This window comes from Gadus chalcogrammus, chromosome 8 (genome assembly GCF_026213295.1).
Source record: "Gadus chalcogrammus isolate NIFS_2021 chromosome 8, NIFS_Gcha_1.0, whole genome shotgun sequence".
Taxonomy (NCBI): Eukaryota; Metazoa; Chordata; class Actinopteri; order Gadiformes; family Gadidae; genus Gadus; species Gadus chalcogrammus.
In genome coordinates, this window is record NC_079419.1 from 1,275,155 (window position 1) to 1,302,998 (window position 27,844).

Below are 27,844 nucleotides of genomic sequence, written 5' to 3' on the forward strand. Positions count from 1 at the left end.
TCAATAATTGTGATTCACCAAAGGGGCCCATACAGACCTTTCATGGGGCCCTAATATCCTGGATACGCCCGTGTGCATAACAGAACAGTCTCTCTCATCCTATTCAGTCAGCTGTTGTATGAATTTATCCAGTACATTGCAGGACATTGTTAAATAAATACGTGACATCTTCATTAGCTGTCTTTATGAAAATTGAAAAAGATAAACAATATGGAGAAACAATGTTAGGGGTCAGCTGTTATTGATGCTCTGAATGAGAGTTACTTCCTGTTTCAGCAAAAGCCAACCAATGGGCTTAGAGAACCAGCATACCTTCCTTTTTCTCGTTCATAACATACAAACCATGAGAGAGCAAGTTCATGCAGCGTGAGAAACACTGACCAGAACGACCAAAGCGACTTTTAGGGACCAAAAAATTTTGCGTGTGTGTGTGTGTGTGTGTGTGTGTGTGTGTGTGTGTCTGTGTCTGTGTCTGTGTCTGTGTCTGTGTGCATGTGTGTTTTTGTCTGCGTGTGTATGTTAACAAACATGTTGAGAAGGTAGGCAGGAAAGGCGCAGTTGAAAAAACTGTAAAAACATGTTTTATTAATTACATTTAAAGCATAAAGATAGCAGGATCTTTCCCAAGGACACCTTTACAACAGTAACCAGGGATTGTACCAGCCGCTTTCATGGATAAACACGACACTTTAACAGAAATAATAGAGGTTGAGAAAGCTGAAGTTTGAAAGATGAAGACAAAAGCACAAAACATAAGTTGGTTTGCAAAGGACTCAGGCTTCATGTTATGTTCCCAAAACATCTGGATACCTCTCACAAGCGCTGGCCAATCACAACACCCGATGCATCGGGCCATGTGTGACAAACACAACCTTGATTAATGTATCCACGTATAATCACAGAAATCAAACCTCTATGCCACATGTATGGGTTAACATAAAGAGGTGACATGCACGAGAACAATAACAATCCCTTCTCCCAAGACGAAAAGCATGCATTCAAATGAAAAGGCAACATAAGTGATTTTGGAATACATTCATAACGCAGGCGGTCTTTGATTGTAACATTAACGAGTTAACATTAACATACAAGTCATTCTAAGTAAAGTGAGAGGAAGAATGAAGGGGGCTCCTTTGTTCATTGTGGCTGTCATAAAGCCCTCCCCTTCTCTTCCTGTCAGGATGAGGTGAGCCAGGAATAGAGGGGTTCACAGGTTTAAGGGGTCCACTTGGAGTCAGCCCAGTAACCGGGGTTCATCTCAGGGGCAGCAGAAGCTGTGGATGAGGGACATGTCGGTAACCCTCGGGATGTAGGCCTGGGTTGACTCTGCTTTTCCACACTTATTTCATTCATGTAGGCAAGATAATGCTGATACTTACTTTAAACCTACAGTCAATATCTCCCACAGAGCCTCCTAGGTGCTTATGGGGCTGAGTTCTATGTCAGTGGGCTCCAAAGGGAGAGGAGGGGGTCCTAACAGACTCTCATTCATATAGATGGCGGCAACTGGGTCACAGTTTGGACTCTGGGAAGAGAATGTCATGTACGTGTGTTCTGTTGTTTAATTATCTTATGAACAACATTTTTATTAATATGTTCAATATTTATAGTGGTTTAACGTATACATTTGGAGATTCAAAGGATTGTTATCGGAGGTAACAAATGTGAATAGCAACATATTTTGAGAGTATAATTTAAAGGAAATCAGCTTACCTGTTCAGCATCGAGGTTTTCATGATGCTCTATTGAACAAAGGCACAGACACATAACATGTATGAATAAATCTCCATGAGTGTAAGGTTTGACTTAGTTTAAACTGTAGTCTAATGTGACTCACTTTTTTTCCTCCAGCAATAAAGAATGACCAGAAAGATGATGGGAATGACGAAGGCCGACCGACAGAGGTTAATTAATTTCAGATTGTTTTTGTTGTCGGGAATACCTGTCAACAGATAAAAACAGAGGATGGGATTCCACAGGGATGAGTCAGTGATCCATCAACCTCATCCAACCGGGCCACTCTAACTTAAAAAATGAACTGTAGGATGTCTCTCTTGAGTGACCAATTCCTTTTTTCACTTGCCAAACAAACAAAGCAGTCACTGGTGAATGTGAATTATCGCAATGCATAGATGGCAACAATTGACGGTTACCAGTCACAAGTCAGTAGGGGGCAATGAGGTGAGGGTCCCCAAGCGATTCGGAGAGAATCCGAGTCACAGCTCGAGAGCAAATGCTCTGATAGCGTTAAGCATTTGATCATTTTTGTGGAAATTAACCCAAAACTCCGGCCACTATATACATTCATAATTACAATTCTCATATTATGAACTGGAATTGTGAATTTGAATAGGTTTTTAAAGGGGTGATATTAGGCCACCACGTGTGAGAGTGAATAGCCATTAAAAGCTGTTTGATATTCTGCCGGCTTTGAATGGCTAATCACACTCACACCTGGTGGCATAATATCACGCCCTTCGATTTTCTAACATGTCCATAGAGAACTAGAACTGTCACGACAACAAATTGGTTGTAATAGCAGCTAAACAAAAGGAAGAAGTTGGCAGGCAACATAATAAACAAGACTGTAAGATATCATGACCATAATTCTAAGAGATTTTTAGATTTCGATCTCACTGTGGGGAATCCAGCAAAATTTTACTTAAAAGACACAATGGGTCCAGCAGACAGAAATGTCCAGCAGGCAAAGTGTGACCGCATATCAGAGGGCCCCCTGGAGACAAATCTGTGTTTTCGGGGACATGCTTCCCGAGAGATGATACATTGGCAATGTATCATCCTCTGCAAGATGGGAACATCTCCACCCTGCTTGAACAGGGGTTGTTGGAGAGACCGTCGACCAGTCTCACTGGAGGGCCAGCTACGACAAAGGAAAACATTTGACTACGGGTTGATTGAAGAATTCATTGATTGAAGACAACCTCAAATAACAAACAAAATAACCAAGTTTTCATCGCATGCTTTCGGAAGAATGGGATATTATTTATTGGAAGGAAAATAAGCCTTAGATTTAGTGTCATGTTATTTTAGCAGAAGACAAAGCAGATAATGTGTAGCCACATGTTAAATGTATTACCTTCACAGACAACACCAGCGTCCTGCTGGTGACCACAGCGTTGGGACCGCCATCCTCTATGGTGTGAGGGTCTCTCACACTTTGTGAGCTCAGATTCATGGCCAGTGCAGTGGACATAATCGAACCCTGTAGGCCCTTGTCCAGGTCCAAAAGTTGCACCACGTGGTGCAGACAGCACCCTCCCGCAGCCCACCTGTCTACACACCACCTGGGCATCATTCAGGTCCCAGCCACCATCACAAACTGTGCCCCACTGGCCATAGAGGAGGATCTCCACCGTGCCTGAACAGGAGTTGTTGGAGAGACCGTTGACTAGTCTCACTGAAGAGAAAGCTACGACAAGAGAAAAAAAGATGAATGAGTTGATTGAACAAACAAAACTAGCCGTCACGAAGGTGACTCCAGCAAAAGGTGACTGCAAAATATCCCTTTTAAATTGAGGATCACACGCGTCCATAAAGCATTTGTACCATATTGTGTGTCATTGGTTTCACTAGTTTTTTAGAGTAAAATGTTTTAAATGTTCACGAAACTTTCGCTATACAGAGAAATCTATCCAGACGGACATTATGCACCCTTAGGCAACAAGGATGTAAAATAAGGCCTGAACTTTGACTTTGACCGTGACTCATACCGCCCTATGGCAAACTGATCCCAAAGAAAATGTGAAACTTTTGAGCAATCAGCCTGAAGTATAGGGGTTGCCAATCAAGAATAATTATAAATATAACCGCAAGCGGTGATTAACTAGCCTGGTCCTACCAGACTCTCGTACTTCATTTCATTTGTACAGAGAGTCTGGACCTACTCAATTGGAAATTAAACATTTGTTGTAAAGAACACTAACGGAAGAAATATTAATATGACAGAGTTCATTATGAAGGAAAAATGGTTAACGAAGAAGTTCTCCTTGATGCCATACCTGTCTTGGCAGTCAGATTCTTGGAAACTAATCAGCTGGAATGTTGATTGACTGACGAATTTCAGGTACTGTTCAATGTAGTGTATCTTTAATGACATGCATGCCATGTCCAGGACAGTTGCTCATATTGCTCTAATCGGGAATCGAACACTAAACCTAAGGATTACCAGTATAAGGCTTTATCCGATTGAGCCACTGACATTCCTAAACTGCAAGAAGCCTCATTCAAATGGTGAGAATGTCTATTGATAAGCAGACAACATCAAGAAAACTCCAAGCACATGTTTCACAAAAAATTCTTAAAAGAGCATAGATTTGAAAATGTGCAATGTTAATGGTATCCACCTAATGATAGCCGTATGGTAGTTATACAATAACAAAATGCTCATATGGACAAAATGGGTTGAGACTGTGAAAACATTTTTAGAGCAGGAGACCAGGGTGAAAAAGATGCATCTGATTTTAGAGATTAATATGTTGAAAGAATTTTGAGTACAGGTCAATCTGGAAAGGAGAAATAAGGCTAGTTCATAATTGTTTCAAATAGCGCCACCATTGGGTGCAGTACCACAATTTGGGTTTATGGGTAGTGGGGGGTATTGGTTTCCACCTAATTATAGTCGTATCTTTTTTTATACAAAATGGTCATGTAAGAAAAGTGTGCTAACATCTCCAACTTTATTGGCCAATATTTCTAAAAGGGAACTAAATTAAACGGATTATGTTCGATGATTTTTGTGAGGCTTGGTGTCAAGTTTTTATGCGGCGATTTCTGGGAATTTTTGATTATTTTTGTAGCCTGTGAATCTTTTTTTATCATGTTTGTTTTTAAAAATGAAATTGTGGGAAAAGTAAAAAAATGTAGGGCATAAGAGCCTGAGTGTTATAGATGCATCTGATTCTAGAGATTAATATTATGAAAAAAAATTGAGTCCGGGTCAATCTGGTGAGGAGAAGTAAGCCTAATTCATGAATTTTTACAATAGCGCCACCTTTGGGTGCAGTACCACAATACAATTTTGAATTTATGGGTAAATTGGTAACCATAGCTGAAAATTTCAAGAGTTTTCGACTTACTGTATAGGCTGCAGTATGACTTTTACAGAATTTGAGGGGATAAAAAAACTTTACAGAAACAATAGGACCCCTAATAATACCTAAACACTACAATAACAATAGGTATCCACAGATACTCTGGCAATACCTTAATAAACAAGGGTTCCTCCCTTGCTTTTGGAAGAATGGGATGTAATTTATTAAGTACGACAACAAGCCATATATCTAGTTTCATAATATTTTAGCAGAAGACAAAACAGACAGCCACAAGTTCGTGATGTATTACCTTCACAGACAACACCAGCGTCCTGCTGGTGACCACAGTTGTGGGTCCCCAGTCCTCTGTGGCCACACTGTGTGAGCTCAGATTCATGGCCAGTGCAGTTTATATCATCCAACCCTATAGGCCCTTGGCCAGGTCCAAAAGTGGCCCCACGTGGTGCAGACAGCACCCTCCCACAGCCCAACCGTCTACACACCACCTGGGCATCGACCAGGTCCCAGTCATCATCACAAACTGTGGCCCACTGGCCCTGAAGGAAGACCTCCACCCTGCCTGAACAGGGGTTGTTGGAGAGACCGTTGACCAGTTTCACTGGAGGGGCAGCTACGACAAAAGGAAAACATTTGACAACGGGTTGAATCAAAAAGTTATTGAATGAGGACGACTTCTAACTAAATAAGCACATTTTCATCACATGCCAATTTATTTGATAAAAAAAAAAGCCATAGATCTACTATCATGCTATTTTAGCTAGACACAAATAAGATAATGCATAGCCACATGTTCATGGATGTATTACCTTCACAGACAACTCCAGCGTCCTCATGGTGACCACAGTAGTGGGTCCACAGTCCTCTGTGGCCACACTGTGTTAGGTTAGATTCGTAACCATGGCAGTTGACATCATCCAACCCTATAGGCCCTTGGCCAGGTCCAAAAGTGGCCCCACGTGGTGCAGACAGCACCCTCCCGCAGCCCACCTGTCTACACACCACCTGGGCATCGACCAGGTCCCAGTCATGATCACAAACTGTGGCCCACTGGCCATAGAGGAGGATCTCCACCCTGCCTGAACAGGGGTTGTTGGAGGTACCGTTGACCAGTCTCACTGGAGAGGCAGCTATGGAAAGAGAAAAAATATCAACGAGAACGAGTTGATTGAAGAAGTATTAACCTGAACACAACCTCAAATATCAAGCATAACAGTTGATAAGTACGGACAGCCCATGCATCGGCAAACCCTGCGACCCTGCGTCCAGTGATACGTCTATGAGCATGTCATTACTCCTACGCAACTATGCCTCCAACAGGGCCGTGTCTTTGTTGTTCTGCACTGGGTGTTTTTCTACTCCCAAAAACACACATGCAGAGACATAAAGACAATGACAATGACAATGACAAAGACACACACACACACACACACACACACACACACACACACACACACACACACACACACACACACACACACACACACACACACACACACACACACACACACACACACACACACACACACTAAATGCAGGTTTACCATCACAGATGATGCCAGCGTCTTGAGCGTGTTTGCAGTTCTGAGAACCAAACCCTTGATGTTCACAGTCGGTTATTGACGTTTCATTTCCTCCACAGTTGACATCGTCCAACCAGATGGGTCCTGTTCCCGGTCCAAAATAGGCCTCGTTGGTGGCTGATATGGCACTGCCACAGCCCAGCTGTGTACAAACCACCTGGGCATCATTCAGGTCCCAGTCATCATCACAAACTGTGCCCCACTGGCCCTGGAGGAAGACCTCCACCCTGCCTGAACAGGGGTTGTTGGAGAGACCGTTGACCAGTCTCACTGGAGAGGCAGCTACGACAAAAGGAAAACATTTGACTACGGGTTGATTGAAGACTTCATTGAATGAAGAAAACCTCAAATAACAAACAAAATAAGCAAGTTTTCCTCGCATGCTTTCAGAAGAATGGGATATTATTCATTGGATAAGAAAATAAGCCATAGATTTAGTGTCATGTTATTTTAACAGGAGACAAAGAAGATAATGTGTAGCCACATGTTAAATGTATTACCTTCACAGACAACAGCAGCGTCCTCCTGGTGACAACGGTTGCGGGGAAACAGTCCACTGTGGCGACACTGTATGAGCTCAGATTCGTGGCCATTGCAGTATACATAATCCAACCCTATAGGCCCTTGGCCAGGTCCAAAAGTGGCACCACGTGGTGCAGACAGCACCCTCCCGCAGCCCAACTGTCTACACACCACCTGGGCATCGGCCAGGTCCCAGTCACCATCACAAACTGTGGCCCACTGGCCATAGAGGAGGATCTCCACCCTGCCTGAACAGGGGTTGTTGGAGGTACCGTTGACCAGTCTCACTGGAGTTGAAGCTATGAAAAGAGAAAAAATATCAACGAGAACGAGTTGATTGAAGAAGTACTGGCATGAACAAAACCTCAAATAACAAACATAACAGTTGAAAAGTACAGACAGCCCATGCATCGGCAAACCAAGCGACCCCTTTTTCCAGTGATAATTCTGTGAGCATGTCATTAATAAATACTCCTATGATGCCAGCATCTTGAACGTGCCTCCAACGGGCCGTAACTATGCCTCCAAAAGGGGCGTGTCTTTGTTGATCAACACTGGGTCTGTTTTCACTCCCAAAAACACACATGCACGCACATAAAGACAATGATCACGCGCACACACACACACACACACAACACACAACACACAACACACACACACACACACACACACACACACACACACTCTGCAGGTTTACCATCACAGATGATGCCTGCGTCTTGAGCGTGATTGCAATTCTGAGAACCAAACCCTTGATGTTCACAGTCGGTTATTGACGTTTCATTTCCTCCACAGTGGACATCGTCCAACCAGATGGGTCCTGCTCCCTGTCCAAAATATGCCTTGTTGGTAGCTGATATGGCTCTGCCACAGCCCAGCTGTGTACAAACAACCTGTGCATCATTCAGGTCCCAGCCATCATGACAAACTGTGCCCCACTGGCCCTGGAGGAAGACCTCCACCCTGCCTGAACAGGGGTTGTTGGAGAGACCGTTGACCAGTCTCACTGGAGGGCCAGCTACGACAAAAGGAAAACATTTGACTACAGGTTGATTAAAGAATTCATTGAATGAAGACAACCTCAAATAACAAAGAAAAATATAGCTGCGAGCAGCAATGTGGGGGTCAAGCAGAATGGGACTCGATAAACTAAATCTGCCGGACGGACGTAATCGGCTGGGTGGCTACATGACGACCGTGTCGGTAACCGGTAATAACAACGGCTGGTGGAATGAACTACAGCATTAATGCGAACACTCGTCAATGTTTACAAAATAGAAAAATGACCCCACCTTGTGGTAAGGGCGCATTATCGTCTGCCTGACAGAACATGTCACACAAATACTCAGGGGGGTATCGGAGAATTTTGGAACAATATCCCTAACAGAGACACAATGTTAACAAGCATCCGTTCTTGAGGAGGTATATGAAGCATCTAATCCAGTAAGAATGGCAGTTTATATTGTAACCTGGCGGAATGGTAAATAAAGTCATTGTTGCATAATACATGCAGCACCGCTTGTCGCCACACGAGTGCAGTGTCTACCCTTTAATGAGCAAGTAGTGTTCTGATTGATTGCTGTATGTCAGATTGACATGATGATTTAATATGATTGATATGTTATCAGTTTTATGTAACACAGCATATGATGACCATGATAAAATGCATATGATTAGATATAATTTTACTGACTATTTTAAAGAGCTACTGAGAACAGGCTTAGGCTACCTCCTGTTTGGCGGCTTTGCTGTCAAGTCTGATTGGCTGTCACGGCCAAACGTTTTGGAATTTTAGAAAGCTGTTTAAGACATTTGTTCAGCTTGGTCTGAAGATGATATATGGCAAGTTTCATGTTGATTGGCCATAATTTGTGGCCTGTGGATATCTAATATTGATATTGACAACTTTCAACATGGCGGCCATATGATGATGTTGCCATGGAAAATAAATTATTAGCTATACGGGGTGGTCTGACAGTATCACCAGACATTGAAAATAAGTTTGAAATATACTCATGTGAAGAGAGAGGAGTTAAAAAAATTCTTGATTAATTAAAGCGCCCCCTGGAGGTCGATTGTCACCAAATGCATTGAGGGTCCCCATGAATATGTCATGGGTCCTTCTACCAAGTTTGGTTATGATATGTCAAAGGGCTGCTGAGATATTGGCTTACTTCCTGTTTGGCAGTTTCGCGGTCGAATTTGATTGGTTGGCGCAGATATTTCCGTGATAAATAATATACTTCCTACATGGGGAGGTCTGATTGTATCACAAGACATTGGACATTTGTTTGAAATATACTCATCTGAAGAGAGAGGAGTTAAAACACATCAACATTAAAAACAGCGCCCCCTAGAGGTAAAAGGTCACCAAATTCATTGAGTGTCACCAGGATGAGGTCATGGGTCTACGTACCAAGTTTGGTTATGATGTGTCAAAGGGCTGCAGAGAAATTGGCTTACTTCCTCTTTGGCGGGTTCGCAGAGGAATGTGAATGGCTGTCCCGGCCAAACGGTTTGAAATTCGATAAATCTGTCCAATGTGTTTTATCAAGCATAGCCTGAAGATCATATGTGCCACGATTTGCGATGATTTGACCAACAATTGTGATAGAAGAAGCATTTTGAAGGTTTTTGACATAAACCAAGATGGCGGAAAATCCATCATGGCGCAAATCGACTACAAAGGATGCGTTGAACTCGGCTTGGATCAAGGAATCCAATGATATCTTGTTTGTGAATATTGGATGAATGGGTTGAAAGTTATAAACATGAATAGATGTCCAACTTTGACCTGTTGGTGGCACTAGAGCTGATGAGATAGCAAGCTCAAATTTGCTTCATGGCATAATGGAACTGTTCTGAACCAGTGTGCCAAATTTCACAACTTTTGACTGAGGCGTTCTATGGGCTGCCATAGACTCCCATGACAGAATAATAATAAGTAGAAACGGTACGAAACAATAGGTTGTCTCGCAGCTTCGCTGCTTGACCAACAATAAGCATGTTTTCATTACTTGCTTTCGGAAGAATGGGATATTATTAATTGGATAGGAAAAGAAGCCATAGATTTAGTGTCATGTTATTTTAGCAGAAGACAAAGCAGATAATGTGTAGCCACATGTTAAATGTATTACCTTCACAGACAACTCCAGCGTCCCACTGGTGATCACAGTTGTGGGTCCACAGTCCTCTGTGGCCACACTGTGTGAGCTCAGATTCGTTGCCATTGCAGTTGACATCATCCAACCCTATAGGCCCTTGGCCAGGTCCAAAAGTGGCCCATTGTGGTGCAGACAGCACCCTCCCACAGCCCACCTGTCTACACACCACCTGGGCATCCTTCAGGTCCCAGTCACCATGACAAACTGTGGCCCACAGGCGATAGAGGAGGATCTCCACCCTGCCTGAACAGGGGTTGTTGGGGAGACCGTTGACCAGTCTCACTGGAGGGCCAGCTATGAAAAGAGAAAAGATATCAACGAGAACGACTTTATTGAAGAAGTATTAACCTGAACACAACCTCAAATAACAAGCATAACAGTTGGTAAGTACAGACAGCCCATGCATCGGCAAACCCAGCGACCACCTTTTCCAGTGATACGTCTATGAGCATGTCATTACTCCTACGCAACTATGCCTCCGACAGGGGCGTGTCTTTGTTGTGCAGCACTGGGTCTTTTTCTACTCCCAAAAAAAACAGACATGGAGACACATAAAGAGATTGACAAATATGTCTGTACCCCCCCCCCCCCCCACCTTCCATTAGAAAAACAATAAAAAAAAGTTGATCACAAAGAGAATGACAAAGCGCACACATAGTCAAACTCACACACACACACACACAAACACAAACACAAACACACACACACACACACACACACACACAAAGACACACACTAAATGCAGGTTTACCATCACAGATGATGCCAGCGTCTTGAGCGTGTTTGCAGTTCTGAGAACCAAACCCTTGATGTTCACAGTCGGTTATTGACGTTTCATTTCCTCCACAGTGGACATCGTCCAACCAGATGGGTCCTGTTCCCTGTCCAAAATATGCCTCGTTGGTGGCTGATATGGCACTGCCACACCCCAGCTGTGTACAAACCACCTGGGCATCATTCAGGTCCCAGTCATCATCACAAACTGTGCCCCACTGGCCCTGGAGGAAGACCTCCACCCTGCCTGAACAGGTGTTGTTGGAGAGACCGTTGACCAGTCTCACTGGAGGGCCAGCTACGACAAAAGGAAAACATTTGACTACGGGTTGATTGAAGAATTCATTGACTGAAGACAACCTCAAATAACAAACAAAATAAGCAAGTTTTCATCGCATGCTTTCAGAAGAATGGGATATTATTTATTGGATAGGAGAATAAGCCATAGATTTAGTGTAATGTTATTTTAGCACAAGACAAAGCAGATAATGTGTAGCCACATGTTAAATGTATTACCTTCACAGACAACTCCAGCGTCCTGCTGGTGACCACAGTTGTGGGTCCACAGTCCTCTGTGGCCACACTGTGTGAGATCAGATTCATTGCCATTGCAGTTGACATCATCCAACCCTATGGGCCCTTGTCCAGGTCCAAAAGTGGCCCCACGTGGTGCAGACAGCACCCTCCCACAGCCCAACTGTCTACACACCACCTGGGCATTGGCCGGGTCCCAGCGATCATCACAAACTGTGGCCCACTGGCCATAGAGGAGGATCTCCACCCTGCCTGAACAGGGGTTGTTGGAGAGACCGTTGACCAGTCTCACTGGAGTGGCCGCTATGAAAAGATAAAAAATATCAACGAGAACGAGTTGATTGAAGAAGTACTGGCATGAACAAAACCTCAAATAACAAACATAACAGTTGAAAAGTACAGACAGCCCATGCTTCGGCAAACCAAGCGACCCCTTTTTCCAGTGATACGTCTGTGAGCATGTCATTATAATAAATACTCCTATGATGCCAGCATCTTGAACGTGCCTCCAACGTGCCGCAACTATGCCTCCAAACTGGTATTTTTTCACTCCGAAAAACACACATGCACGCACTGTGGCAACCCGGGGGGTATACCACGAACCTCGCTGAACATACCCAGGCTTTCTTGGGAAAACCTGGCTCGACAGAGCCGCAACTCGCAATCAGAGTTAAATGGTACCACAACGCTCACTTCAGATTCAATCAGTTGAACCAGGTTTTCCGCTTTAGGTTCAATGGGCGTTCACATAAAAGGGGCGTTTCTCACGTCATTTGACTCACCCTTATTTCATCCAAGGCGAGCAGTGTATTATTATGAACTCCTACGAGGAATTCAAAGTTCAAATCACAGCCAAGGGCAACATGGTTGCCCATAATATGGCTAGGGTGGCGTGCTGGCAAAAAATAGCCGACCGTGTTAATTCGTAAGTGAAAAGATTCTGCATATTGTCTACAAAATATTATGTATCATCATCCCTTTTACCCCCATGTGGGGCCCCATGTTTGCTCCTACGAACATAGGGCCAAGTCAAAAATAAATATAAAAATATTATTCAATGTGGTTGTAAGCATCCATTTGAATAATTTCAGGTGAATCTAGCCTAGGATTTGGTTTTCCGACTATGGAGGTGATTTTTCTTAACAATTCTCACAGCTATAATATGAATTTGTAATTTAAAAAATGTCGAGGCCTAATTGTGTCACTGACATAGCGGTTATATAAGGGATAATGGACAACACGGCACTTGACTATAGGTTAATGTACGTTGAACGTGCGGGCCACCTTCAAACTTCAAACACAGACACACTGCGCAACACTAGCCGCGTTTACATGGCACATCTGATCCGCATAGATTTCTACGCGGAATAGATCTGTTCCTAAAATGTGATCCCCTACTGTATACATGGCAGTAAAAAAAGTGTCCGTTATGTCTCTCGCGCACACCTGACACATGTCTGGACCGGCGGCGACATAATGGACGTCTTATCACTATTTGCCATTGTGAATTTGATTTTAATGAAAGCACAGCAGGAGAGAGCTTTTCTCTACCTGCTCCTTCAATTAAGACGGAGGACAGCACAGCTACGTCCGGTCTTTATATTTACCCTCACCTCCGCCGCAAACAAGAGGAATTTGAATGCGAGTCCGCAGCCAAGACTGGTGGGAGGGAGTGGTCTCTCTTAGTTAAGAAGTATTTTAACGTTCAGCCTGCAAAAGTACTAGTAGTAGCCTACTCATTTACAGTTATCTCGGACGCACGCGGACAGTACGATACGCGAACACATCATTAATAAACACCCATGTCCCGTCGCTTAGCAACCGGACACGCTTACCGGACTACTTACGAACAAAGATGTGATTCAGGCAATAAATCCACTTTCCTTGACAGCGGTCAAGTTCGGTGTGCATAAAAGTACCAACGGAGCTCAGTGGACCAATTGCGAACTACTGCAGGTGCTCTAAGTTAAACCCCAATCTGTTTGCCACCTCTTCTATTCGGCATAGAATTATATGCCGAACAGATAATTGTATTCCGAATGAGGCGTATATTTAAGCAATAGATCACTCATTCAGTGGCATGTGCTCATTATACCACTGTTAAGGGGCGTTGTCCGGCCCCGACGCGCAGCGGAGGGCCGGCGACCCCCTTCACAGTGGTATAATGAGCACATGCCACTGACTGAAGTGATCTATTGCTTTTATACAACAGTTACTGTTATGGCGAAACGAAAGTCATAGACACACTACATTTAAAAAGAAACCAAGAAAGTCAAAGTAGCCGTTTTGTTAAAGAATACAAAAAAGTAGTCCCTCCTGGCTGCCGCCATGCATCGACGGTCGCTATGCAACACACTTTTGCGTCCCTCCGAGAGAAGGCTCCGATAGAGCGGTTCGCCGGCAATTTATCCTATTGAGCAGTTCACTCGCCGTGTGCCTGCTTTCGTTAGTCTCTCCATCGCCTTGCTCACTCCCGGAGTAACAACATTTACACCCTCTCCATCATCCAACATATGTTTTACTTCGTAACAGTTTCTACTTCCAGGCGCGGAGTGATATGCAAACTTTCACAAAATGATCGGGCGTCATAGCAGTTATGTATACGCTCATTATACAACAGTTGGGAACCAATCAGATCGCTGGATTTAGGTCCCCCGTTGTATAAATGATCATTTTCTATTCCGCATAGAAATCTATGCGGATCAGATGTGTCCATGTGAACGCGGCTAGTAAGTGCACGGCTTCTTTGAGTAGCATTGACTACATACGGTCCAACAAGGAAGATCAAATAACAAATACCCTCTGATGAGAATCTGTATCTCTCATAAATATTATCGTCAGACAATGCCAAGGGATCGGTTCTGTCCCGAAAAACCCTCTGTCTCCGGAGAGACGCCTGTACGATAAGTGCGCCGAGGTCCACGGGAACACCCACAAATGGTGACGCCATTATCGGAGGAGGGGCTAGGAAGCTGCGCATTTCCGGGGAGACTAAAGGCCTCCACACACCGGCGCCGCAGCGGCGCGTCAAAAAGTCTGCCCCCATTATTCCGGGTGTACTAGCACACACTGGCGCCGACTAGCCGCGCGGCAGCGTTCCGCGCCGCGCCGCCAACTACTCTTCGAGACAATGTTCTATTCCCGAGCGTCGACGCCCCTGAAAAAGCGCTTTGTAAAAGCTGGTTTGTACATCCCGGGTCCCGTAGGCACCTCCATATCTACCCTTCACCACTGGATGTCGCCCTCTTTCGTTTGTGATAAACAATTACGAGAATGGACGATGAGAGACTGGTCGTCGAGGTGGAAAAATATGTCGAATTGTATGACCAAAGTTCCCGTCATTACAAGGACAACTCCAAAAAGGTCATTGCCTGGCGAGCCATAGCTCTGGAGATTGGATCTTCAGGTGAGAAATCAACAATGGTGGACTAAGTACCCAAACCATTAACCATAATGGGAAATAGACGAAATCAAGTCACATATAATCACACCATGTAGGTAGAAACCAGATTAATATTTTTTTATTTAAGGCAAGGCAACTTCATTCATATAGCACTTTTAATACATGAAGCAGACTCAAAGTGCTTCACATAGAAACATTCTCATACAATAAAATAGATAAGTAAAAGGAAACACAGGCAAAGCTCAAATGCATTGTCATGTAATAACTGTCTCTCTGGTATCAGATCATGTATTAACTGTCTCTCTGGATTTAGGGAAAAATAACATTAAGTGTCTCGAGCACTCAAATAAAATACACTGGCTACTGAATCCAGCACAGCAATAACATCACTGTATTTATCCCGAGGGATAAAAAAAAAGTATATATATGCAAAAGAGTATACCAGAGAGGGATAATAACTAGATTATAGGTCATCATATAGGCTGCACCATATGGTTCTGCCATTGCACACTTAGTAGCGAATTGAAATATTGGCGTGCCTCTCAGGATCTGCACGGAGCTCCTGGACCAGATTGTGGCATACCCCCTGTTCTTGTCTCCGTTCATTGATGGGGTGCACCCAAACCCTTCGTCTTCTCCTTGCTCCTTGCAGGAGAAGAAGGGCAGCCCCCCTCTGTCTGGCAACAGTTATTTGTTCTGTTGAAATAAAAAAACCTCAATAAAATGTAAAAGAGCTTGCTCAATTAAAATGGATAACTACTGGCTGCATACATGTAAATGTGTGGCTATGTTAAGGATAGATAGATGGATAGATAGATAGATACTGTATTGGTCCCAATGGGGATCAATAAAGCCATCCAGGAGCTCAATACAATAAATACACACAATAACAATTGGCCTTAAAAGGTGACTGCACTATATACTAAAAAGGCTTAATAGAAGGTCCTGCAGTTATTGAGATTGTTGATGCAGTAGATGAATAATTGCAAAATATAAAATAAATAAGAAATGACAGTAAATAAAACGATAAAGTGCCCTACAAACTAAGTTGATCTGATGCTTGAAAACATACTTTCACTGCGCAGATTAGCCTACATTTTTCCAATTATTCAGCCAAAAAGATGGAAAATAAATAAACTAGGCTACAATAGGCTACTCACCCATTGCGTTTCGTGTCTTTGCTGCGGTTGATTGACAGGTGACTTCCTGATTTTATACTGCAGCGCGGCCGTCACGCCGCCTCCTGTTGGTGCTAGGGGCGTGCTTTTGACGCGCGTAAAATACGCGACGCTGCGCTGCGGCGCCGGTGTGTGGAGGCCTTAAAGGCCTGATTCCACCGGAGGCGTACGCGCCGCGGGACGGCTGCACCGCGGTCACCGCTGCTGATCGCTTCCACTCTAATCAATGAGACCATTTCCACCGGGCGCGCCGCGGAACGTTTCAGCAGCGTCCCAGGAGCGGCGTGCCGCGCCGCAGCGCTATCTTTCCGTCCAATTCTATTTTTGCCGCGAGCCGTTGCTAAACCGCGTCAATTTCGACAGAGCAGGTCGAGCCGGGCAGGAAGTGAAAAGTAAAAGCCGTAGAGCATCCGGTCAATTTTCAAAATAAAACACAATACTCAGCTCATGTAACTTCACATCAACATTATTACGTCATGACCGGTGGGTCTCAGAGGGTCGGCAACATGGACGACGAGAGACTCATTGTCGAAGTTCAGCAACATGAAGTCATTTATGTACCAAATCATCCTTTTTATAAGGAAAATGTCAGAAAGGACAAAGCGTGGCATTTAATTGCAATAGTTTTGGGAGTGGAAGGTGAGTACATTAGGTTTAGGATTATCGCGTGATCTCGTGATCTCGCGTGAATACGGCTGGCTCGCAAGGCAGCGCTACGCTGCCGTTACGCGCCCGGTAGGAATGGACGCAGGGCAGAGGACGCAGCCGTTCCGCGGCGCATACGCGTCCGGTGGAATCCCGGTGTAATGGTGCGTTTTAATATCCATCCGTCTCGGAGGTCCGAGGACGTTGCCTAGCGACACGCACAAACACGCCCCTTTTCCTCAGACGGCGATCTCGCCATCTCGGTTGAACTAATGGTGCGTTCGAGTATTCTCTGCGAACCGTCTCGGATCTCGGATCTGATGCCACGCCCACACTTCAAGCGTTTTATTGCACCAAGCACAATGAAAACAGTTCAAGTCACAATGGGCGCAGCCATCTTGAATTCTGTCTCGGAATTTCAGCACTGAGTTCAACCGAGATGGCGAGATCGCCGTCCGAGGAAAAGGGGCGTGTTTGTGCGTGTCGCTAGGCAACGTCCTCGGACCTCCGAGACGGATGGATATTAAAACGCACCATCAGTGGTGACCGAGCGAAATTCCGAGACAGAATTCAAGATGGCTGCGCCCATTGTGACTTGAAGTATGAACTGTTTTCATTGTGCTTGGACCACTTTGGTGGTTTAAATGGTAATTTCAATCACTCGTATTACTGCAATACCTTACTGCGTCCGTATCTCTGCCTATGTACACAAATATATTGTATTTGTGTACAGCACTTTGGTCAACTACTGTTGTTTTAAATGTCCTATATAAATAAACTTGACTTGACTTGACTATGGCCTATAGCCTACTTATATTGGATCGCCTGGTCCTCTGCCAATGCTACCGCGACAACAGCTTTCCGGGTGGCGTCCATGTTTTCCTCCAACGACCGAGTGAAATAATAAAACGCTTGAAGTGTGGGACACACACACACATGACATATTTATTTGAAAGCTATGGGCTACATATTTCTGAGATAAATGCTAGAAAATAAGGCCCCGTTTACACGAAGGGAAACGCAGATATTTCCTGTTTTCATTGTGCTTGGACCACTTTGGTGGTTTAAATGGTAATTTCAATCACTCGTATTACTGCAATACCTTACTGCGTCCGTATCTCTGCCTATGTACACAAATATATTGTATTTGTGTACAGCACTTTGGTCAACTACTGTTGTTTTAAATGTCCTATATAAATAAACTTGACTTGACTTGACTATGGCCTATAGCCTACTTATATTGGATCGCCTGGTCCTCTGCCAATGCTACCGCGACAACAGCTTTCCGGGTGGCGTCCATGTTTTCCTCCAACGACCGAGTGAAATAATAAAACGCTTGAAGTGTGGGACACACACACACACACACACACACACACACACACACACACACACACACACACACACACACACACACACACACACACACACAGATACAAAGACACACACTAAATGCAGGTTTACCATCGCAGATGATGCCAGCGTCTTCAATGTGTTTGCAGTTCTGAGAACCAAACCCTTGATGTTCACAGTCGGTTATTGACGGTTCATTTCCTCCACAGTTGACATCGTCCAACCAGATGGGTCCTGTTCCCGGTCCAAAATATGCCTTGTTGGTGGCTGAAATGGCACTGCCACACCCCAGCTGTGTACAAACCGCCTGGGCATCATTCAGGTCCCAGTCATCATCACAAACTGTGCCCCACTGGCCCTGGAGGAAGACCTCTACCCTGCCTGAACAGGAGTTGTTGGAGAGACCGTTGACCAGTCTCACTGGAGAGGCAGCTACGACAAAGGAAAACATTTGACTACGGGTTGATTGAAGAATTCATTGATTGAAGACAACCTCAAATAACAAACAAAATAACCAAGTTTTCATCACATGCTTTCGGAAGAATGGGATATTATTTATTGGATAGGAGAATAAGCCATAGATTTAGTGTAATGTTATTTTAGCACAAGACAAAGCAGATAATGTGTAGCCACATGTTAAATGTATTACCTTCACAGACAACTCCAGCGTCCTCAGAGTGACCACACCAGTGTGTCGGCACTCCATTGTAGCGACACTGTGTGAGCTCAGATTCATGGCCCTTGCAGTATACATCAATCATCCCTATAGGCCCTTGGCCAGGTCCAAAAGTGGCCCCACGTGGTGCAGACAGCAACCTCCCGCAGCCCAACTGTCTACACACCACCTGGGCATCGACCAGGTCCCAGCTACGATCACAAACTGTGGCCCACTGGCCCTGGAGGAAGACCTCCACCCTGCCTGAACAAGGGCCATTCCCTCCATTGACCAAGCGGACCTCCCCCTCAGTGGCTGGGTTGTTGTCTGGTCCTTGAGGAGCGGTCGTTGGATCACTGGTATGACCTGTGGTATAATAGGTAATATAAGTTTGAGGCATGGAAGGTTTTGGTTCAAAAGCCTTGGTGTTCACTCAATGTCTATCCACCTGGAAAACAAGTCTCTGTGAACTCACAAGGCTACCACTGTCCCAATGCTGCCAAACTAACTAACTGTCACGGTCTGTCTGCCACGCCTCCTTCACTATTCTATTCATTCACCCTCGCAGCTGCGCTGCATCAGGTGGTTAGTGTAGGCTATAAATTAGCTGAACACTGTTCACCTGGTGCCAGATTGTCTTCGCTGTTTTGTTCATGCAAGTCTCTCCAGCGATTCGCCTGTCTTCTGTCCCGGTTTCCTGATCCTGCCTGTCCCCGACTACGTTCCCCGCCTCGTCCCTCTGGATCCTCGTTCGCCTGTCTTCTGTCCCGGTTTCCCGATCCTGCCTGTCCCCGACTACGTTCCCCGCCTCGTCCCTGTTGATTTGGACAAAGTAAACCTGAACATCATTGTCATTTGCTTGTCTCTGAGGGTGCACTCACACTAGGCCATCTGGCCGTGGCCGTGGCCGTTTTAGCACCTAACCGTGCTCAAATCTGCCAGTGTGAGTGTGGCCAGTCTGGCCAGGCACGGGCCGCTACGGTACAGATGCTAATGAGCCGACACGCGCACACGCACGGCTACGCAACCTGAGCTGGATGACGTATAGTCCATGCGACGACCATGGACATAATAAAGGCGACGAGCCTTCTTTCCCATTAAACGGTAAACATATATCCAAATAAGCAACAGACTCAGCAAAGTGCGAACTGTGTTCTGTATGTTGTTGTCCATTGTTGTTAGAACTCTAACTGGCGGCAGACTTTATTATGGTCCATGCAACAGACGCTTGGTGATGACGTGTCACTTACGACGTGATGACGTATGTACAAGAGCCTACCGTGGCCAGGCCACAGTTGCGACGCCCAACGGCCACGGCCAGATGGCCTAGTGTGAGTGCACCCTGAGTCGTGCTTTTGGGTTCTAATCTGCCAGCCTCCTCAGTAGAGCGTGACACTAACGAAAGTTTACCATAACAAGATATCTATTGCTGCTCTCTGGAGAATAGGTTGCCTGCTTGATCATGTGTTTGAGTTTCAACTCAGAACATCGTGATTTGAAATGTGCATGACATATTTATTTGAAAGCTATGGGCTACATATTTCTGAGATAAATGCTAGAAAATAAGGCCCCGTTTACACGAAGGGAAACGCAGATATTTCCACGCGGTTTGGCCTCTCATTTACACGAAAACGCAGTTTTTATCACAGAACAAAGTGGAGATTTCTGAAAACGCCGGTTATGTATTGTCGTGTCAACGGGGAGAAACAGGGATTTAGGTTCTGAAGCGTCACATTATGCGCCAGGAAATACTTAACGTCATATGAGCGCCCTATGTTTACAGTTTGTTTGTTACAGGAAGACGCTCGTGTTATTCTTTGTTGTTGATTCTGAGGATTCTGATTGGCTTGCATGGCTTTATCCTTCTCCCTACACTGCCGCCCATAGGTTTGGCATAGTTATAATGGCGCTCAACGGCGTATTTATGCGTTTTGATGTAAACAAAAACTTTTTTGAAAACGATGTGTGCACAATGTTATTTTTGCAAACGGAGGGGGGGGAATATTTGTTTCTATAAATATCCTACTACGTATAAACGTGGCCTAAGTTTGGGGTATTACCTATAATAAAAGTCTTGTTTCTTAATAAGACAACCAACGGGATAAGTTAACTAGCCTGCCTGCCTTATTTGGTATCTAAGCAGCCAAAAAGGGGAAGATGACCTCTATGCAACATGACAAACAAGACAAAGGACCCTATTTTAACGGTGAGAAGTGAGAAGCGCCAAGCGCAAGTAGCTTTGTGGGCGGTTCTTTGGCGGTGTTGCTATTTTACCGGCGCAAAAATGACTCTTGCGCCCAGCGCAAATCTAAAAAGGGTTGGTCTGTAGTAGCCTAATTACCCGTAGGTGTACATTATAAACATCGTTTCTTATCAGTATTGAATGCATTATCGTTTTCTACTTGTGTTCCTAATATACATGTGTCCCCCCGTTAATATACTTTGCCATGGACTGTATTATGCGTTACGTGTTTAGTTTGCCTTTGTAAAAACAGATGGACGCACACACGCGCACCCGCATTCAATAATTATTTTCCACACACGCACACGCGCACCTGCATTCATTCATTCTTTTTGACACTCACTTGCGGTAAAAAAATGCTTTCTCACCATCAAAAACTCATCAATCCTAAAAGTTATGGGCATGTAAACGATGTCTGTGTCAAGGAAATATGTGTTTGCTGTACGGTTTTGCAGATGCATTAATTTAAAAGTACAACTTATTACCGCTGTATCAGCTGTTCTTTCCCAAATAATTTACCAAGAATGTGGGGCTAGGTAGATGGGAGAAGCAAAGTGTATGCGTGAGGTGCACAAGCAACAATATGCATGCGCCCTTAAAATAGCATCTGAACAACACGCCACTGAGATTCCTGGTTTGTGGCACAAGTGGTTTCTGAAACTGCAAAATAGCACCAGGGAACGTTTGCGGCAGAACACGCCTCCTTCCTTCGCCGAACCGCCCCTTGGGGCGCAAGATCATTCCCTAATTTACCGACGCATGGCGAAGGAGGGAAAAGAAAACTCTGCGCCAGTTGCAAACTAGCAACGACACATGCGCCACTGAGAAAGTAAATTGCGCCGGATGCAAGATAGGGCCCTAGGTGACTATGACCACAATGTCTATGAGAAACAAGACTATAGACGGTTTTTTGTGGCTACTAAAAATGGATCCCATGATGGCGGCATCACTTGTATGTCACTTTAGATAAGAGTGCCTGCTGTAGATTAAAGTGTTTTGTAAAACTAAATATTGGTGTATTAAGTGATATACACTAAATATTCACACCATTTAATAACAAAGAAAAAACTGTTCAATATATTTACTGTGGTTGTATGACATGAATGTAAGACACCTCAACATTCATAATTGAACAACATTTAACAATCAACCACAAGGTAAAAATATAAGTATAGCCTACAATGGAGATAGATTTGTAGAAATATTGTTTGTACAACATTTTGTGAAAAAAACATTTGGAAATTGCTTCAGCCTCTTATTCAACAGTTTCTGCTGGATCATCCATTTCTGTCCGTCTATCTTTGTTTGACTCTCAGTGTGTGCATTTCTTTATGCCCGTTTGCATATAAACACGTTGACAAGGTAGGCAGGGAAGGTGGGCAAAGAGCATGCTGGGTTGCATACCACGAAATGCATCCGGATGTAGCACAAAATCCTGGTATTTTTGGCCTACTGCCTTTTTAATACTATGTATTGGAACAAACAAAAAAAAATCTGCAATACTAAATAGTATGGTAGTATGGGTATTGGAAGGCTGGGACTGACTAAATATACTAGGAGGGGAAAGATAATGAGGGACAGGTGCAAGGAAATCAAGGTGGGGGAAGACGATCAGAGGCGGGAAACAGAGCAGGGAGTAACAAGAGAGGAAAAGTGAGCAATACAAAGTAACACAGAAAACAATGACAGAATGAAAGGGAAAAATTATACATAACTTAAGGAGTGGGGAGGTGACAGTATGTCCTTGATCTTATTGTCGCTTTCCATTGGAAGAGCTGACATTTAGGTTACGGTGTTAAGATTTCTAAGAATAAATCGTTCCCCTTCGGCAAACACAAGATTTTAAAAATACCCTAATTAATTAAACAGAGCAATGTTATAATGTACGTACATTTATTGATCCAGCTGTCTATACTGATACCCTTTTTCATCAAGATATAAAAACGAATCTGCATTAAAGAAGGACGGAAGAACATTATTTCGATATTTCAATAGAAAATAATGTTTAGTAAAGATGGATGTTCACCTAAAACAGATAACTTGTTTCAATGAAAGCAATACGCTATATTTATCATAGATAAAAGGTTGGGAAATATTTTTGGTTTTACCTCGAAAGCCTGCGAACCATTAAATGAGATATAGAGCAGAGATACAGGTTATATACCATCGCCCTGCCTCATCAGTCAGAATGAAGAAATTAGAGAACAGCATCACACCTTAGGTGTTGCAGGGGTAAGCAGGGGATACGTCCACCTCAATATTGAGAAAACATCCATTTGTGTGAAAGAAGCATAGGACCAAAGCATAGTGCTTTTATTATGAAAAACCGCGATGACGTTTCCAATAGATGCAACCATTTCTCTGACAGGGGCAAGCCCTTTTCTTCAGCACTGGCAACTTTTTTTAATCAGTAAAAATTACACCCACCCACAAACACGCTCCAAAAGATGTGAACAATGTTTTTATTCTGAGAAACCAACAATGTGTTGCATTGTTGGTTTCATTCAGCAAATATTCTTAATTAGCTGGCTGCCCTTACCTAACCCCAAACAGCAACTGAACTTGAAAAAAAAATGTGATGAAAATCACGTAAGGGTTGTCAGAGCATCAGCTGTGGTTGCTGCTCCGACCGGCTCCTTCCTGTTATTTCCTGCTTCTGCACAAGAAAACCAATGCGGTGTGAGAACTAGCTTGCCTTCTTTTCTAGATAACTATCTGAAGTTACAGCAGACAGGCTAGAGGAAGAGGATTTACAGTGGTAGGCATAAGTTTAGGCACCCATGCTACAGCTGACTACAAGAGGAATAAAAAATCATCTTATTTAGATTGATCTTAATGCCTTTATTAAACGATGAGGAAAAATCCAACCTATGATGATGCCAATTTTCTTTGTGAATGAATAACGTATAGAAAATAAATATATGTTCTCCATTAAAATACAGGGTGCATAGGTGTAGACACCCGTATTTTAGATTCCCATAGATGTAGGCAGATCTTTTAAAAGCCAGTTATTTCATGGATCCAGGATACTATGCATCCTGATGAAGTCACCTAGGCCTTTGGAATTAAACTAACCCCACATCACCACAAACCCTTCACCTAGAGACTGGCATGCTTCTTTTCAGTAATAGCAGATATCATGAACCAAGGATCAATATGCTCACATGGAACTAAAACATGGACTAAAAGATACGGAAAAGTTTAGGTACCTAGGTGACACGGAAAAATTGGATAAGGGACCAAATGGACCTCAACTACGGAGTAGTTATGAGAGCGTGGGGGGAAGTATGTAGAAGGAACGATTGGAGAGGGTGGGTACATCATGGGGGGGGTATGTATGGGGGGGTGGGTGCATCATGGGGGGGGGGGGGGGTATGTATGGGGGTTGACTGGATGTGGGGAGGAGGGGGGGGGGAGAACGTGTGTACTGTGGAAGTATGGAGGAATTGGAAAGGATGGATTATTGGAAAGCTGTGCATGTGTGCACGAGGGGAGTATGTGTGTGCATGAGAACAGCAGGAGTATGAATGAAGTGGATAAATATAAAAAGGTCCCAAAGATCATTATACTGTATGTTGCTATATTAGACCTTAAAATGTACAAATGAGGGGGGGGGGGGGGAATTCTGGTGGGGGGAAATTCTATCTATTCATATATCAATCCAACACATTGCATATATTTGAACAGTCTGCTGTTTCATTATCAGCAAAGCATTGACCTTTTGAAACAGCTTAAAAATGCAGTTCTGAACCGCTAAAGTTATGAAAGGAAAAGTTTGGATGAAGGAATAATCAAATGGATGTCAACTGTAATAACAAATTTGAGGTATGTAACATTTCTTTTGGGTCATTTTCACTCAAAAATGATATATTCCCCAAGTAAAATGCGAACTTCAAAACAAATATTGTTTTATGATATCGGAATATTGTATCAACACACATTTTTATAAAACTTGTGATGCAAAAAGATCCACAAGTACAACATGTACTGGATTAATACTATGAGAAACAGACCACTATTTCGGGAGCGCTCAACCATGTCGCCTCACTTTCAGGGACCAATACATTTCATAAATTGTATAATACATTATTATAAAACTATTACTATAAAAATCCTCAAGTACAACATGTAGGCCTATAGCCTGATGCTATGAGAAACAGACCACTATTTTGGGAGCACTATGTCGCCTCACTTTCAGGGACCCATACTCAATTGTTTGATTAAGGCATTAAGATCAATTTTCAAAAGATGATTTTTTTAGTCAACTTTAGCATGGGTGCCTAAACTCATGCCTACCACTGTACATGCAGCACGACAAACAATGACCACAATGGCTATTAGGAACACAACTTTCCTTCAACTTTTTTTTTTCTATTTTGATTACATGCCATTACTTGCAAGGGGAAGATTCACGTGTATTAAAACATAATATTGGGTTGTAAAACATAATGGTGTATTAATTGATAAATGCTATATATATATATACATTTTCCAATTACCCTAGACTGATCCATTAACACAATGTCACTATAAATCAAAAAATTTCAAATCAAGTCTGTTTGTATCCGTTGCAAAGAAGGTTTTAAAATGTGCCTACCACATACAAACAGATACAATCGACAGAAAATGCTACATTCAATTATTTACATATAGTCAAAAGAAAATAGGCACATTACTTACTGAAACATTTGTATTTATGTCGTTTTAAGACTTTTAAGAAGCGGTTTTTATGTTTGTTATTTGAATATGTGATTAATTTATAGCTGACCTATAGAGTTAGAAAGCTCAATCTATATTGTATGCTATATCATAACATAGAAACACTAATGATAAGGTTATTTATTTTGTTTCTTAAAATGGACGTTCACGTTTACCAGATAACTGCTAACAACGTAAGCAATAGGCTACATTAATCAGAGACAAATGGTAGAAAATGTGTTTTTTACCTTGTAGTCCTACAAACCAATCCATGAGATACAGAGCAGAGAGAAATATAGACCATGAATGCATGTTAGATACTGTTACCCTGCCTCGTTAGGCAGAATGAGGAAATGAGAGTACGGCATCGAACCAGAGGGGTAGATTAAGATTAAGACGCAATATTGTTGCTCCGCCACCGTGTGTGTGTGTGTGTGTGTGTGTGTGTGTGTGTGTGTGTGTGTGTGTGTGTGTGTGTGTGTGTGTGTGTGTGTGTGTGTGTGTGTGTGTGTGTGTGTGTTTGTGTGTGTAGGCGTTATTCAATAGCCTGGTGATTCGTAGGCTATAGGCCTACGTACAGTAGGAATATTCATACTGATTTAAATAATAAATGTTGTAGTATTTCCCATCTTTGCTGAGCAAGAATTTTGTTCGAAAGTTCAGCGATTGAAACAAATAAAAGCCTTGGATATTGAAGTTTTACGGTAGGCCTACCACTGTCATGCACCTACCCGATGTCAAGTGGACCTGGTTGAATTCACTGCGGGTCTATCTTCTTATATCCAGCTTACCAAACATATTTTATTACTGTCCTTCTCAACACTCTCTGATCTCACTAAAAGAATTGCAGCACGAAATCAAGGGATATTTAGAATAGAAAATAATGAGTTAACTATGACATTAATGTGATTAATCGCGATTAAATATTTTAAGCGCTTGACAGCACTAATATATTCATATATATATATATATATATATATATATACATATATATATATATATATATATATATATATATATATATATATATACACATATATATATATATACAGTACACAGCCTATTAATTTAATATCTAATATAGATATATTAGATAGCATATTATATTAACGGTGGCCCTGCAGTAACAGTTAAAAGATAATAAAAAAAAGCTTTCCGCTTCAGCTCCTCCCTGCCTATCAGGCGACACACAGTCTCAAAGTGTGTGACTAAAGTGAAATGCAGTGGTATTACAGCAAACAATGCGCACGGAAAGCAATGCTTAACCATAGAGGATAAGCTCAACAACAGCTACATTGAAGCGCTTCACTTCTACACCTTACAAAAAAGAAAGTTGCACGTCAACAAAGTAAAAAAAAAAAAGGTTTACACTTGGATCAGATTTTCCATGAAGTTGCCTGGTTCCATGTAGACATCAGTTGTCATAACACCTCTGGAGGTAGTGTAGGCTATATAAAAAAAAAGAAAAAGTATAGTCCTCATGTTCAGGGCCGTAGCCAGAAACCCCTCCCACACACAGTACCGTGTTGCTGCTGAAACATTTATTTTAGGAAAAACTGTTTAGTAAAACTATAACTGAAGTCTATCTGTGTGAGTGTGTGTTTGTGTGTGTGTGTGTGTGTGTGTGTGTGTGTGTGTGTGTGTGTGTCTGTCTGTCTGTCTGTCTGTCTGTCTGTCTGTCCGTCCGTCCGTCCGTCCGTCCGTCCGTCCGTCCGTCCGTCCGTCCGTGCGTGCGTGCGTGCGTGCGTGCGTGCGTGCGTGCGTGCGTGCGTGCGTGCGTGCGTGCGTGCGTGCGTGCGTGCGTGCGTGCGTGCGTGCGTGCGTGCGGTGGTGTTGCTACAGGTGATCTGTATCTATATACATCGAGTGTTGTTAGGCTATGGTGGGTGAGAGAGAGACAAAGAGGTGATAAAGGTGGAGCTCCTGCTCAGGCTTCTTCTGTTCTGCAATGAAATAAAGAATTCATTGGATACACATTCAACCCAAATCAATTCAGTCGACTCAAAACTGTTGAATAAAGAATGCAT

The 27,844-nt window shown here is 43.3% G+C and overlaps 1 protein-coding gene across 1 annotated transcript; it reads right to left on the reverse strand.

The window, feature by feature from the left end:
* Nucleotides 1-668: 668 nt before the first annotated feature.
* LOC130387138 (deleted in malignant brain tumors 1 protein-like) lies at nucleotides 669-26,142 on the reverse strand. Its single transcript, XM_056596132.1, has 15 exons — nucleotides 26,066-26,142; nucleotides 18,872-19,243; nucleotides 18,334-18,603; nucleotides 11,629-11,949; nucleotides 11,090-11,410; nucleotides 10,312-10,632; nucleotides 7,872-8,192; nucleotides 7,153-7,473; nucleotides 6,614-6,934; nucleotides 5,879-6,199; nucleotides 5,362-5,682; nucleotides 1,838-1,942; nucleotides 1,714-1,742; nucleotides 1,380-1,525; nucleotides 669-1,274 (listed from the first exon to the last, which is right to left on the reverse strand). Exons 1-14 carry the CDS (start codon nucleotides 26,127-26,129, stop codon nucleotides 1,415-1,417), a joined length of 3,519 nt encoding a protein of 1,172 aa, XP_056452107.1. The 5' UTR covers nucleotides 26,130-26,142; the 3' UTR covers nucleotides 669-1,274; nucleotides 1,380-1,414.
* Between the last annotated feature and the right edge of the window lie 1,702 nt (nucleotides 26,143-27,844).

Excerpts from the sequence above, each read along its gene's own strand:
- LOC130387138 (XM_056596132.1), bottom strand. The coding sequence starts at position 26,129 with ATGCATTCATGGTCTATATTTCTCTCTGCTCTGTATCTCATGGATTGG. Across the intron at positions 11,411-11,628 it reads CGCTGGAGTTGTCTGTGAAG|CTGGCCCTCCAGTGAGACTG; the intron begins GTAATACATTTA and ends CTTTTGTCGTAG. Across the intron at positions 1,743-1,837 it reads TTATTGCTGGAGGAAAAAAA|AGCATCATGAAAACCTCGAT; the intron begins GTGAGTCACATT and ends TTTGTTCAATAG.